A 14843-nucleotide genomic window follows, 5' to 3' on the forward strand; every position below is an offset into this window, starting at 1 on the left:
TATATTACTTTATGCCCCATCATGAGCTCATGAAGAGCGTAAAAGAATGTATTTTTGAATGCAACGATGAAACGAGGTTTAGAACAAGAAGTGGAGTCTCAGTAGAAGGGTTCCTTTGAGCTTTTGCCTATGCATCTCAAATCCACGTTTATCGAACGGAAGGATAACGTTTATGTACAAAAGTCAGGTGTATGTATAGGTTCAAGAGTGGCCCTATGCTGAGCAGTATTTTTCTGGGTAAAGTTGATAGGGCCCTTGAGCACAGGCTGGCGAAGAGCACCAAAAAAGTTGTTAGATATGTAGATGATTACTTGTTTTTTGTACAGAAAAAGGATTTTAGTAGAACAATGAGTAAGTGTTAGAGACGTTCGCGGAGGAAGGGTTAGGACTGCGTTTCACCTCCGAGACTCCTAAGGAGTACAAAATCCAATTTTTAGATATCCTTGTTGACGTGAAAGAAGATCATGCATGCTGGATGCACCACCCCAGATCGACGAAGAAATTACTAGACTATCGTTCGGCACACTCAAAGCTCGTAAAATACGGTATTGCGTATTCTTGCTAACAGTCAGTGTTAACAAAAACTTGTTTTCATAATATAAAAGAAATTAAGCTTCTCAGCACAGATCGCTAGACTCCGAGACTCTAATTTTCCCGACTCAGTTATTACTTCAGCCCGCGATAAGGTGACTCGGTACATCAAGATTGATTCCAGAAAACCTGACAAAGAAAAGACAATGATAGACAAAAAGAACGTCGCCGTTATTCCCTATATCCATCGTCTTTCACATGGGTTAAGGGGAGTCGGTTCGAGGTATGGGGTCAACGTTATTTTTTCAGCGCGTTACAAACTGAGCGGGATTATAAACGCGGTTACTAAGCGTGCCGGCAGGAAAGCTAAGCCAGAACTTTTTGGATGTCGCGTAAAGCATGGCATGAAGTTCGTGTCCTGTGCACGGGGGACCGTTTATGAAATACCTTTCTCATGCGGTCACTCTTATATAGGTCAGACGGGACGTTGCCTCAACATTCGCCTACGCGAGCACCACAGTTCGTTAAAAGGTAACGCGTACTCCCATTTAGCTGTCTACTGCCGGGATTGTGAATGTCAGCCGCGATTTAGCGACACAAACGTGGTGTTTAAACACAAAGACCAGCTATCGAGGGAGGTAGCAGAAGCTTACCATATAGCAAAACGAAAACCCGGGTGCGTGAGAAAACCATCCATTAACCTAGTGGACAGTGAGATGTTTTTTTTGGACATGGGCTGACCAGAGACTTGAAGATCGAGATTGAAGATTAGAGAAAGAAGAAAGGGAGGACGCGAGGGCGTATACCTGTGCTGGTGTGATTTAGTGCACTGGTGTGTTTTAATTTGATATGATTTACAGTGTTGCGTGCAAAATGGTAAATGACTGGTGGAAGAGGAAAAAGACGAAGTCGTCCTCGCGTGAATTTCTCTGTATTTCTTCTAAATATATAGTTGATAGTCAGCGCCTCGTTCTGTGTCTCTCCTTCTTGTGCGAGTGTCTTTCGCGCTGTTTTTCAAATGGATGATAATAGCGATCATGAGTATTCGTGTTCTTATTTCTCGCACAGCTTATGGTGCAGTTTGGCCCGACCGTAACTGCGGTAGAAAAGAGGAGCCTCACAGCTTCAAGATTGTTGGAGGCAGGCCGGCAGTGGCGAAGGAATTTCCCTGGATAGTAAGCTACTGTATTAAATCTTCTTAAATAATTTATTGGTAGAGGTCAGCCTGACCAGTTGTGCAGTTTGTGGCAATCCTGTTATTCGCACGGAGACGATTTGATGCATATAATTTCAATTGAGATGATAATGTAAAGTAACTGTTCCATACCGTTTTCTTAAGCTTTACAGATTTGTTCGTAAAAAGCCTTGAAAGTTACACTTATGCTGTTTTTGCAGATGAGTTATACGGCCAGGGGGAAATAGTATATGGGGCTAATTGTAACGATCAGTCGTGTGATTAAGCAGTATTCCTAATTGACCTTTTAATTAGTCAAAATGGGCATATGGTTCCAATTAGAAACTTGCGGAGCGTTATGCAAAACCGCTAAATCGTTATTTTTTTAGAAATACTTTGAGCGAGTGGGAGGCGTAGTAGTGCTGTAAAAGTGCCACTAATGCAGCCGGTGCAAGGCTGGGGCTCTAATAGGAGGCGGAAAAATCACGCGACCGCTTTATCGCACCGGTAGCCTTGCTTCTGCTGTACGAGGGGTAATTTTAGCGCACTACAGCGCTCCTCACGCGCTCAAAGTCTTTCTAAAATTTCTGATTTAGTGGTTTTCGATAACGCTCAGGAAGTGTCTAATTGGAACCATACGTCTATTTTCACTAATTCAAAAGTCAATTAACAAGTTTGACTTAATTAGCCGTCTGATTGTTACGGTTAGCAACCTATGCTATGTCCACCTGGCCGTATAACACCCCGAAATATGCTGCACAAGTGTGGCTTTAAGACTTATGCAGCATATTCATGAAAGCGTAAAAGATAGACCTGTAATAAATTTTTTATAGGCATTCGAATATAAACTCATATTAAACATGTAGTATCTATTGGCAGTTTTAGCATGCAAAACTTCGCAATGCAATTATTTGTGGTGATAATAACCGCTAGGCAAACAATAATCAAGATGCTATAATTCACAATGTGAAGCAAGTCGAAGATGATTCTTATATTACCTTTTCTCAATGTAACTTATAAAACGCGATAAACACAAGAAAATAAAACATTTCGAAATTACGTTTATTTATGGTATTGCTAATCATAATATACAAAACAAAATAATGGTAATTATATTTTGAATTCGGTAGTATGAAACAATCCGATTTTGATTTTGACAAAAAATGTATTCTAGGTGAATTTTTTAAACAATTTAGGGCCCAAATAGTCTTGGGAACTTTTTCAAGTCATGAACAATTGAAGCGACCAAGGCAAGAAGTTATATATTTTCGGTCGATAAAATACATATAATATGTCCTCTTTTAGTTATATGCATACTTAATTTGCTGATGTGGGATCTTATGAAACAATATTGTAAAAAAAAGTATTGGGATCAATAGATCTTAGAATGTTAAGAAAACAACAATCAAACTTGACGATGTTTGACAATCTTTAGTAAGCTCTTCCCTGTGACCTATATGAAATTTAAATACTGTAGATATAAAGACACTATCAGCTCTTTTGAACTATTATCAAAAGGACTATGATTTATTTTATTTTCTAAAAATACCTGCGGCATATCAAATTGGATATTCTAACCTATTAATAAATAGCCTCTCTTGGGGGGAGTGCCGTTCAAGCAGTATTATGCAGTAGCTTCTTGCGTGAGGCATGATGAAGGAGTAAAACACGAAACAACTGTCGTCTGTCCAGAGTAGCTGCTGTCGGGGGCGGTGGGAACCATGATTAACTCCATTTTTTTGTTGCTGTTTTTGTTTGTTTTTGTTTTTTTGACAAAATAAACACAAAGTAAATGTGGAGTAAACTGGCTTTTGAGATCGTCTATTTATGATCATAACCCAATCAACGCCCTCTAAGCATTCCCAAAGTCGCAAGATGAGGTTGAGACGCGTCCGATTTGCCTTATAAAAACTGGGATCGGTGATCGCGACATACCTATTTTTCTGCGATTTAGAGCAGAAGTCAGAGGGCGCCGTCGAGCGTGCGACAGCCAATCGCGACCGATCGCTTCCCGCGCAGGAAGGGGGCCGAGTGGGCTGACCAACGTTGAAATTATTTAAGAATGCGTGCGATTTGCGAGCGAGAAGCGATCCGTCACGATTGGATAACCCACATCCGATTTCGTCGTCTGGCTTCTGTAGCAAATGGCGGAGAAACAAGCGTGTCGCGATCTTTGATTCCGTATTTAGTAGAAAGATCTAGTGAGAAATTATCTAATCTTGGTCTTTTTATAAAGGTTATAACCCGTAGATTTATCTATGACGGCGAATCGACGATGAGATCATTTTTTTAGCCTGGCTACGGCATTTGTAGTTTTTCGGAACTTTTTCGAAATGATCTTTCGAATGCATAATGAGTTTTCAAGGTTGGTTGCACTTTCTATTTTTAAGACAAACTGCGAAACTTTATCTTTTTGAGCAAGGCTTGCAAAGGTTTTTAAAATTTCATGTGAGGCCTATTCAAGATGGACTAATGAATTTTATTCAAACAAAAGAAATACTAACTAGCACTTTTTATAACAAATGCGTTGTTTTTTATAAAGATATGGTGTCACAGCCTACTAACAGAGACTGCAGAACACATTTGTTTATTTCTTTAACATTTCATACTGGTCTAAGTATTGTATTGTTTGTCAGTCATGTCTCGTCAATCATGTCTCATCGTTTTATGTCTCGTCAATACAGACCCCGTTAATATTGATACGCCGCTATATGTAAAGTGGCCAGACGTCCCAATATATGGTATGTTTACACTTGCGGATCCGCCAGCGAATCCGCGCAGCATTTGCCGCTGAGGCGAAACGCTGGGCGAGTCCGGCTTCAGGGCGCTGCCATCTTGCTTGGCTGGGGTGCGCTCGGATGAGTCATAATCCGATTACGAAGCCTTGCTAAGGCGTTCTAATGGGGTAATGGCCGCGCCCAAGAGCGCACCCCACCGAGGAAGATGGCGGCGCCACGTGCACAGGTCCACGACCTATTTCTGCCGCCGAACGAGGCGTTTCGCTGACCGGATGTGACATTCTTGTGCAGCGCGACGCTGCCTACGTCATGAGTACGCGTTCTTCTGGGAGCAGCAACGTCCGGGAGAGACAGCCGAGGTGGGAACTCTCGCGCCTTCTCGTCATACTTGACGGGATGTTAGGAGAACAGCTGCCGCAGCCGGCGCCACCGCCGCCGCTCGAAGAAAATAGATGACCACGCAACCTGCTCGTCACTTCTCATAAGGCCAGCTGAACTAGAAAAAACATACACATAAAGAAAAGACCATTCACACCGCTGGACTAACAACTGATTTTCTTTTTCTTCCTCTTCTACTACAAGCCAGACTCGAAGGGACAATTCTCTTTTCCTCTTTTTTGCTTTCTAATTCCCCTTAATTTTTTTTCTTCAAATTCCCCTTAATTTTTTTACCCCCGAAGAAATCTTTTTCATTTCTCGTGCAGCACGAGAGAAGGTAAACTAATGCAGTCATCGCCTTTTTCCTCAGTGGCAAGTGCCTCTAGGATTTCACGTCCCAGATTTGTCTTGTTCTTTGCCACGATGTTTACGTCGTAGAACAGTGCCGAACATTGACACGCACGACAATGGGTTGGCAAGTGTCCTCCTGCTGACAGGGTTTTCACTGATGCAGCGTGCTCGCTCGTCCGATCGTTAATGCATCGGCCGGTTTGTCCGATGTAACTTCGGACGCATGTCAGCGGAATGTGGTACACCACCTCCTTTTCACACAGGGCGTATGGAGACTTGCGAACTGTGCCACACCTCCTCTCGTTGTTACTTCACTCCTGGTTAACCCTGCGACACATGGAATAGGCTTTGTTTGGAGCCGAACACACCCCCTGAACGCCTTGCCGTCCAGCAACCTTTTTCAACTTGTGGGTCATCCCGTGAACATAGGGTGCAACCACCACCGCATGTCGAGTCTTTTTCATTTCTTTTGCGCTTTTATTCGTGCACCCTAATCCGCGCTTGATGGTCCTGCACACCTGCTGTCAAATCGGATTAGGGTGCACAAATAAAAGCACAAAGAAAATGAAAAAGACTGGACATGCGGTGGTGGTAGTACCCTATGTTCACGGGATGACCCAAAAGTTGAAAAAGGTTGCTGGACGGCAAGGCGTTCAGGTGGTGTGTTCGGCTCCAAACAAAGCCTATTCCATGTGTCGCAGAATTAACCAGGAGCGAAGTAACATAGAGAGGAGGTGTGGCATAGTTCAAAAGTCTCCATACGCTCAGTGTGAAAAGGAGTTGGTGTACCATATTCCCCTGACATGCGGCCGAAGTTACATCGGACAAACCGGCCGATGCATTAACGATCGGACGAGGGAGCACGCTGCATCAGTGAAAACCCTATCAACAGGAGGACACTTGACAACCCATTGTCGTGCGTGTCAATGTTCGGCACTGTTCTACGACGTAAACATCGTGGCAAGGAACAAGACAAAACGGGGACGTGAAATCCTAGAGGCACTTGCAATTGAGGAAAAAGGCGATGACTGCATTAGTGCACCTTCTCTCGTGCTGCACGAGAAAGAAAAACTATTTCTGCGGGGGTAAAAATTTTAAAGGGAATTCGAAGGAAAAACAAATTCAGGTGAATTAGAAAGCAAAAGGTCTTTTCTGTATGTGTATGTTTTTTCTAGTTCAGCTGGCCTTAAGTGAACTATGAACCAACTACCTCAGCTCAAGCATGTTAATGCTCGTCACCGCTGCCGCCGGGAGCGAATCCGCCCCAGCGGGAGCGGATTTCTTTTCAAGTGTAAACGTACCATTAGGCGGTACGGGTCCCGTTTTTGCAGCTATGGTCCCACTGTCCCGCCAGCCTGCTGTGGGACGGCGTTCTGTCCCGCTTTGGATCCACCGAAAGCCCGGCGGTTCGCGCCACGATCCCGCGGGCCGCGACTCGCACAGTGTTTTTGATCTGGCTAGCTAGGGAGCCAGTCAAAACTAGACAAAGCTCAGTTGTACACTCTACTCGGCGACAACTTTTCTTGACATTTCCGGGGAGAGGAGGAGAGCACCCGCACAGCTTTATTCAGCGCTCAAAATGAGAGAGCGAAAACATGCCTGTACCTTCCACTGCATTGCCAATCAAAGTTGTCGTCGAGAGCTCGGTCCCCGAAGAGGTGCTCGCCGCCCACGAGAGCAATCTCCGCCCGGTGACGCATACTCGCGTACCGGACGTTTTTTCGCTATTGAAAGTTCCATCAAGATTCGTAATTTGGGACACTGACTGCCAGTCAGGAGCCTTGGTGGAACGTGCCCTTATGGTCCATCAGATGACGTCTGACTGCCACTGCCAAGAGAATTTCATCAACAAGGGCAGATTATATAAGAGTAAAGCTATACGCACTCATAAATATCGCCAAATGCTTCGACAAAACAAAATGTTCGAGAAAAAAAAAAGCGGGTCCACCGCGGATCGAACCAGCGTCCACTTGCGTACAAATCGGACACCTTAACCCCTACGCTGTGCCATTTTTTTTCTCCATTACCTGACTTTGGCACATGTGAAAGGCTACAGAAGTCTATGACGTAAAAACAAACCAAAGCCACGATGGCTAATGTACACAAGAGAACAGCAACAAGAACAGAGGAATGACATATCCAAACACGTCAAGTCAGTTATGGATCCTTGAGGTTCACCAGCTCCTCAAGAAGCGGCAAATAGTCAGGAGGAGGCTGCTGCATTTTAAATACTTCCTTTGGGTAACAGATTGTTTCAACAAAATACTTAAGCGCAGGACGCAATTCGACGTCTGCGTGTCTCACCGCCATACGACATCGCCACAAACTATGTAGGCCGACAAGCATGATCATGTCATTAGCCCCGAGATTATTCCCTTCCTCGACACAAAGATAGCGGATCCCATGAGGCGTTAACGGAAGGTCTTTTTCCAAGTTCTTTGAAGGACGTCCCATAGAAACACTGCGTCCCAGCAGTTGAGGAACACATGCTCTAGTGTTTCCGGCTGTTTACACAAAAGACAGTTCACTGACCACGCTACAGAGATACCTTTCCCTTCCAGCCACACTTTAACCGGCAGGGTTTCACTATGCAGCTTAAAGAAGAAAGTTTTGGTGTAAGCGGGGACCAACATTCGCTTGACACGTTTTAAAACATCCTGCCCCTTTCCCGCGCTGAACACCGAACGGTGCCGCGGAATGGGAAGGAGAGAAACAATCAGGTCATTGGTCAGCCGTTTGCGCGACACACTGGACAGATATTCAAGTGAAAAACGAGCCACTAGAAACCGGTAGGCGGAAACAACCTCTTTCAAAAAACCTCGCACATCGGAGCTCAGGTCTACGTCTGTCGAGACAATAAACTCGGGCAGCGCACTGCGCAGCCGGACCTGAATGACCGTGCGTAAAAAGCTGTCCTTTTGGTCCCCTAGAAAAATAAACCTATTCAACAGTTGCTTGACAAAAAGATGCGACAAACCCAGACCACCATCTTTCACACGCAAAAAAAAAAGTTTGGTTCGGCTCATGCGCTCCCAACGCGAGCCCCAAATAAAAACCGCTAAAACACGATGCAATCGCTAAATGTTGACTCGCGAACAGTGCAACACCTGTAACAAGTACCAGATCTTCGCGACAAAAAAAAAATATAACAAACTGAGGCACGCGCAAACATTTAAAAGCCCTTACTCCCCCATTCATCTGCCTTTTCCCGCAAGGCTTGAGTCTGTTCGCACCAAAATTCTGTGTTGTCACTGTACTGCTCCATCGGGACTCCAAGATAACGCGTCGGCGTGGTTGAACACGTCACACGCTCAAAAACATTGCGTTTCGAGAGCCAGTCACCGTGCCAAAAGCCCAGACACTTTTGCCAATTCACAGCACTACCCGTCTCCTCGCAGAACTTCCCTGTTAGGTTTATGGCTTTCTTTACACTTTCTTGATTCGCACAAAAAATAGCTACGTCATCGGCGTAGGCCAAAATGCGAACCTCTGTGGCTTGTAAGTTGAAGCCGCGTATTTCTCCACTACGGATCACACTAAGGCAGAAGGGCTCAAGGAAAATGCGAAAAAAGTAGGGGCGAAAGTGGGCATCCCTGCCGTACGGAAGAAAAAAGGGGGATGCGCTCACTCACACTCTTATTCACCACGAGGCTGGTGGCACAGTTGTGGTAAGCCATGCGTAACCCATCACACAGTACGGACCCTAAGTTAACATGTTCTAAAATAGAAAAAAAATTTCGTGAGACACACGGTCAAAAGCTTTCTCAAGGTCTACTTGAAGTACCGCTACCTTTTGTTGGAAAGCATCGCAACACTCTTAAATACTTCGCACAACATTCACATTGGTAACTATAGTTCTCCCCTTGATGCCACACGTCTGGTGCGGGCCGACTATAAGGTTTATCACGCCCTGTAGTCGCTCCGCTAGAACTTTCATAAAAATCTTATAGTCAACATTTGTCAAGGTAATCGGGCGGTAGGCTCCGACCGAGCGGAGCTTCACTTGATCCTCGTTCTTTGGAATTAGAACGGTGTGGGTAAACAAAAATGACGGGGGTAAAACTTTACGTCCGTACGCTTCGGCAATCACACAATGCAAGAAAGGAGCCACTTGGTCCTTAAACGTTTTATAAAATTCGGCTCCCAAACCATCAGGCCCAGGCGATTTTCCGATCTTCAAATCATCTATTGCCTTTTCAATTTAACTTAACATAATAGGTTGTTCTAGTTCTTCCTTGACGTCATCGACCACTTTCGGCATAAGCGGTAAAAAGAAATTTCGGAAATCACCACACTTGGCTCTGCGATAACTGAAGAGCTCTTTGTAATGATTAGCAAAAGCTTCCTCAATACTCTGTTTATCGTTAGTCAACATTCCCCAATAAAATATTTCGCTGATTTCATTTTTCACAGCATATCTTTTTTTCTATGCCGACAGCTCTTTTAGTGGGCATCTCCCTCTCATATAATCGTTTCAAACGCGCCCTTACGACAGCTCCCTGATACTGCTCAGTACCTAATGCTTCCAGACGCTTCTTCAGGCTTATAATATCGTCAGTAAAAGCCCTGGAGAAACACATTCTGCGCGTAACAACTCCTTCAGTAGGTCGTCTAATTCGCGCTTTACCTTTTCTTGTTCATATTTCAAAAGACTTGAGCGTTCTATAGCCCTCATTTTCCCATTTTCTTTAAAAAGCTCCCACTTTACCCCAAAATCGTTCCCTCCCGCCCTCGCCAACTCTTCTAAGGTTTGGCCAGTAGAATTAACGAAGTATTCGTCCATAAGGAGCTTGGTGTTGCATTTCCAAAGATCCCAACTGAACTTTTTTTGTGTCTCTTTGGATGAGCACAGTGAAAACGAAACAAGGCAGTGGTCGCTAAAAGACACATGGTCTACACCATATTTTCTACACGCTTTTAGCAGATCGGCGAAAACGTGCACCCTATCGAGTCGCGCGTGACTTGTCCCCTGAAAGTGAGTGAACAGTAGCGCCCCCCCCCACCCCCCCCCCCCCCCTACTTGACGCGCAGTTGGCAACGTCTTCCAGACCGTAACTTTGAACTATTACCCCCAAAAGTCAAGCACTTTCATCTCTGAATCTACCACTATTTTATCTGTCGCGGGGCGCGCACACACAATTGAAGTCACCCATCAAGATAACGCTCCGATCGGTCTGAACATACTTATCAAGGAACTCAAAAAACAATACGCGTTCATCTACTCTATTAGGAGCGTAAATGCACAAAACACGAAAGTGGAGATTAGACGAAGAAAAATCACACAAAACAAAGCGTCCCGACTCGTCACTAACCACCTTTTCCACAGTGAACAAATGTTTTCGCAAAAGCAAAAGACACCCGCCGGAAGTTCCGACGGCGTGGCTTACGCAGACATCATACCGGGTCTCGAACAGCTGCACCATGATCTCCGTCTGGCTCTCACCCTCCATCTTTGACTCCTGAACTGCCACGATATCGAGATCATGATCGATAAAGAGGCGGTTCAGTTGGCATTGCCAACGTCGTGAACACAAACCCCGCACGTTTAAAGTGCCTACCTGCAACGATTTTTCTAGCACTTTGGGGTTTGAAAAAGCAGCCGGAGAGTATGGTTCATAAAAAGAACAAAAAAAAACACAAAATAAGAAAAATCACCAGTACAGTCAAGGTCACAACGACTCACTTAGGTTGTTCCTTTGTCCGCGGGCGCGACGCTGACCGCTCATGGTAACGTCCCACCTTGCCTATCCACTCGCGCTCGAGGCGTCGCAGTTGCCTTTCGCCAGCGCGGGGGTTCACTTCGCCGAACCGCCTTTTTATCGTTCCGGCCGTGACGTCCATGGTCCTGCTGTCTTCGTCACCGTCGTCCTCGCCGTCGGCTCTATCCTCGCCCTTGGCGTCGCCATCGTCCTTCGCCTTGGCTCCGTCGTCGCCCTTGGCCCTGGTGTCGTCGCTGCCCTTGGCGTTGTCGCCGTCCCCGGCCTTGGCGTCGTCGCAGCCCAGGACCTTGCCGACGTCCTTTTTTGACCTGGCGGTGGCACCAGGCCCTTCAGGCTCCTTGACCTTCTCATGCACGACGTCTTCGAAGACCCCAGGGGTCGCCCCGACCGTCGGCGCCGAAGCCGAGGGTTTTGGCGTCACCTCTACCGAAACTGCGGCGACCGCCGTGGCCTCACGTGGGGTCTCCGGGACCGTCACCGTTGCCGCCGACGCCTCTTTCTCAGCTTCGAACTCGTCCATGAGGTCGAGGTTGTCCGGCTTCTCTTGTGTGTTGATGCCGGCGGCGCGGGCGTACGTCTTAACGTACGCCGCTGCCTCGTGTCCAAAGGCTCGGCACTGGGCGCACCAGGGCACCTTACAGTCTCGACGTATATGGCCTGTTCGGTAGCACCGCAGACAGGTCGGCGCCCGGCCGGGGACGACGACGAGAACCTTCCCTCCGCAAATCCGAAACTGGTGCGGAAGGCTTTCCAGGGCGACGCCCTCTCTCAGCTCCATCCGCACGACCAGCGTGGTGGACTCGACGTCGACGAAGCCATCAATTTTCCACCGTTCGCGGAAAATCTCCTTGACCGCGCCAAAGGGTTCAAAGGCGCGGCGCACTGTGTCCACCGGGACGTCGAAAGTGACCCAGAGGAGCTTGATGCGAAGCTCACTCCCACCCGGGTCGACGACGAGACAAAACCGGCCTTTGACTTCCAAGTGACCGGCTTCCAAAAGCTTCGCCTTGTCTTCCGGCCTGTGCAACTTGAGAAGTCAGACGTGGCTAATCTGGAAAGCGCCCAGACCAGCCACGCTCGGCAGAACGCCCATCTTGTTCAACGGCTCTCGGAAGTCCTCAATCCGATACGGTCGACCTTGCAGGTCGCCATGAAGTATCACGCTGAGCTTTGCAGCATCTCCGGTAAGTAGTGCAGGCAGTTGCAGACGGTAATGTTTAGGCAAAAAGTTCACACTCCTTTCACCGCGGCCGATAACGGCCGCCGCCGCTTCCGGGGAGCGATTCATGAGCACGTCCGCTAAGGCTGATAGCCCCCCCCCCCCCCCCCTCAAAAACAAAAAACCCTATGCTATGCCATCGCTTAAGAAACTCGTTCTGACCATTCGTTTTATGAGTTTAGCGGAGCGCATATAGCTATTTTCGTTCGAAGTGCACTCCGGCGTGCGTATAGCTTTACTCTTTATATAAAGCTCAAATTCCGAGGTGGCAATCCTGGTGGGCTATGAAACGGTTCACAAGCCGAGGTGGCCATTTTTCATGGCTGTGAAACGGTTCACAAATCCTTAAAATGGATGTAATACATGACATCAAAAATCAGGAAAAGTGTGTACCCGTCCTTTGTTTTTTTTACCCCTTTTAAAATTTGCGTTTTTCGGGCAAAAGGGACATTCGTTTACAAACGGGACCACATTCACTGTAAGCATGTTTCAAAGAAACGCCCTTGATGTCTGAACCTTTCGGGACGACCGTATACACTTTAATTCGCAAAAACTATGCAACTCCGATGAAGCTAGACAGCAAGCATGCATGCTACGACAGACAGCCCTGGCTTCCACGGACGAACGCGAGCAGCCCAGACACAGCGGTAAGGCCAATAGCCCATGCCAGATAGAAAGGTCTAGCCCAAATCTCTCGGACCGAGTCAGGAGCATTTTAGTATTGCAGCGCGAGATTCCGACGATGAGCGCATCGCTCTAAAGAATGCTTCGGCTGCACATGCAATTAAGCCTTCAGCATGTTATGCAAAGCACTCGTACATCACTCGCCGTGCTTGAGTTCTACTCACCTGCCATGTAGAGTACTTTCGCGTCGTAGAACTATCCTTTCGTTCGTGCGTCTCCGGCTCAGTAGCCCTGCTACACCTTGTCGTCTTCAACTACACCGCTAAACTCCCTTACATCGTCGGAACTCACAACAGGCTGGGTCTTGTCGAGTAGAAATTCTACTAAAACATGAGACATTGAAGAGCCCGGGCAGGATCAACAGGTCCCTTACAAAAAATTGTTATGCTTTTCTGTTGAAAAGCTGCAGAAAAAAGGCAATAGAGGATATAGAATGGGGGGTCCACAGCTTTTCTCTTTACTTTCTTTTGAATATTGGCCCATTTTTCTAATGAAAATCAACAGACTCCCCGTGATGCTTTTCTGTTGAAAAGCTGTTGAAAAAAGTCATCAGAGGATATAAAATGTCAACAGCTTTTCATCTGACTTTCTCTAGCTTTTCTGTTGACTTTCTCGTAAATATTGGCCCACCTTGGTAATAAGAAAGTCAACAGACTTTCTGTCGCCTCCAAGGTGCTTTTCCTACAATTTTTCAACTGAAAAGCTACAGGAGATTAAAAAGAAAAAACTTTGCAGCTTAGCTATTCATTCAACAATGTTTTGGGAGCTTACTATGCCTTTCCACTCCTCCAAATTAGCTGCAACAAAATAAGTAAAAAACGCGATTTTTTAATATTTTTTAGTAAATGGTGTCCCTGTGGTATTGAAGTCACTACTACGGACACCACACAACTACACTTTAGGAACGAACACAGACACCACGAACACAAACACATTATAGTCGGATGCAACCTAAGAACAATCTTTTAGCTCCACCCACAAGCGCATTGCGCCCATCTGAAGTGCGTCCGCCGTCGAGAAAGTAGTTCGCTAGCAACGTTGCTTTTTCTTCCTCCAGGAAACGTGTCTTAAACTACTACAATATTTATTTAATTCATTCAGGATATTTAAATAATTTAGAATACGTTTTCGTCAACGAAATAGCTGTTTAGTAAAGAAAGAAAGTCATGTCCAATGTACCGTCTTCCCAATTCATTTTCTGTCCAAGATACTGTCTAACATACCGTCTAACATACCTCTCAGCAGTGCTAAGCCTCGCGCCCGCTTCGAAATTTTCGTTGGCGATAGCGTCGCTGGATTCTCACGTTGTCGCGCAAAAACTGCTGCAAACGCAAGCCGATACCATTAAGATTTCGTGGCGTAACCTCGGGCACGTAAAACACGGTGCAAAAAAGCAGAATAATTGTCACGAGAAACTAGCGTCGCGTTGCTAAGGCCAGCAGCCATGTTGGGCTTTTCTTTTTCTTTTCAAAAGGATCGTGATTGGTCCACGGAATCGTGACGTCATGAAAAGGATTGGCTGGCGTTTCTCGGCGTAGGATTACATTTTCCTCTGATAGGCATTTCCGGTTTTTTCTTAGCTTGCAACCGACTATAGGAACGAGCACAAAGCACTGAACATCTCTATTTGCACTGAACACCTGAATCACAGACCTTTTGACTGCCCCAGAGCCTTCTATAGCCTACATATTGAAGGTAATCATTTGGCCGGTGACCCCCTCAGCATTTATTAAGGTTCAATGTATTTGAACTTCTCCTAGAGAGTCTGTCACAGGGAAAACAATCTTTCGAAGCTCGTAGACGATATCCCTTACTAAAAAGCATTGGTACTACTAATAATGATTCGGCGCAGTCGCTAAAACAACATCCACGAAAACGGCTCCTTTAGGAAATATTAGGGCTTCCCTGCATAGCACCACTCAGGACGAAGCGAGTCAAGGCAGTTTTTCTACTTTCAAATAGTTATTTTGCTTTTCTTTGCTAGTTGACTATTCAATATGGTCATTAAAGTCACTATGGTCACTTACACAGCCGGAACGGCAGGGCAT

At 46.1% G+C, this 14843-nt stretch overlaps 1 protein-coding gene across 1 annotated transcript in view; it reads left to right on the top strand.

Annotated features, from left to right (window-relative positions):
- The first annotated feature begins 1553 nt into the window (after positions 1-1553).
- LOC120848126 (trypsin delta-like) overlaps positions 1554-14843 on the top strand; it is a 54980-nt gene continuing 41690 nt past the window's right edge. Inside the window, exon 1 of the mRNA XM_040220072.1 lies at positions 1554-1706. Within this exon, the coding sequence (XP_040076006.1) occupies positions 1554-1706 (153 nt within the window). The remainder of the gene's footprint in view (positions 1707-14843) is intronic.

This window comes from Ixodes scapularis, unplaced genomic scaffold, assembly GCF_016920785.2.
Source record: "Ixodes scapularis isolate PalLabHiFi unplaced genomic scaffold, ASM1692078v2 PGA_scaffold12__126_contigs__length_90152505, whole genome shotgun sequence".
Lineage (NCBI taxonomy): Eukaryota > Metazoa > Arthropoda > Arachnida > Ixodida > Ixodidae > Ixodes > Ixodes scapularis.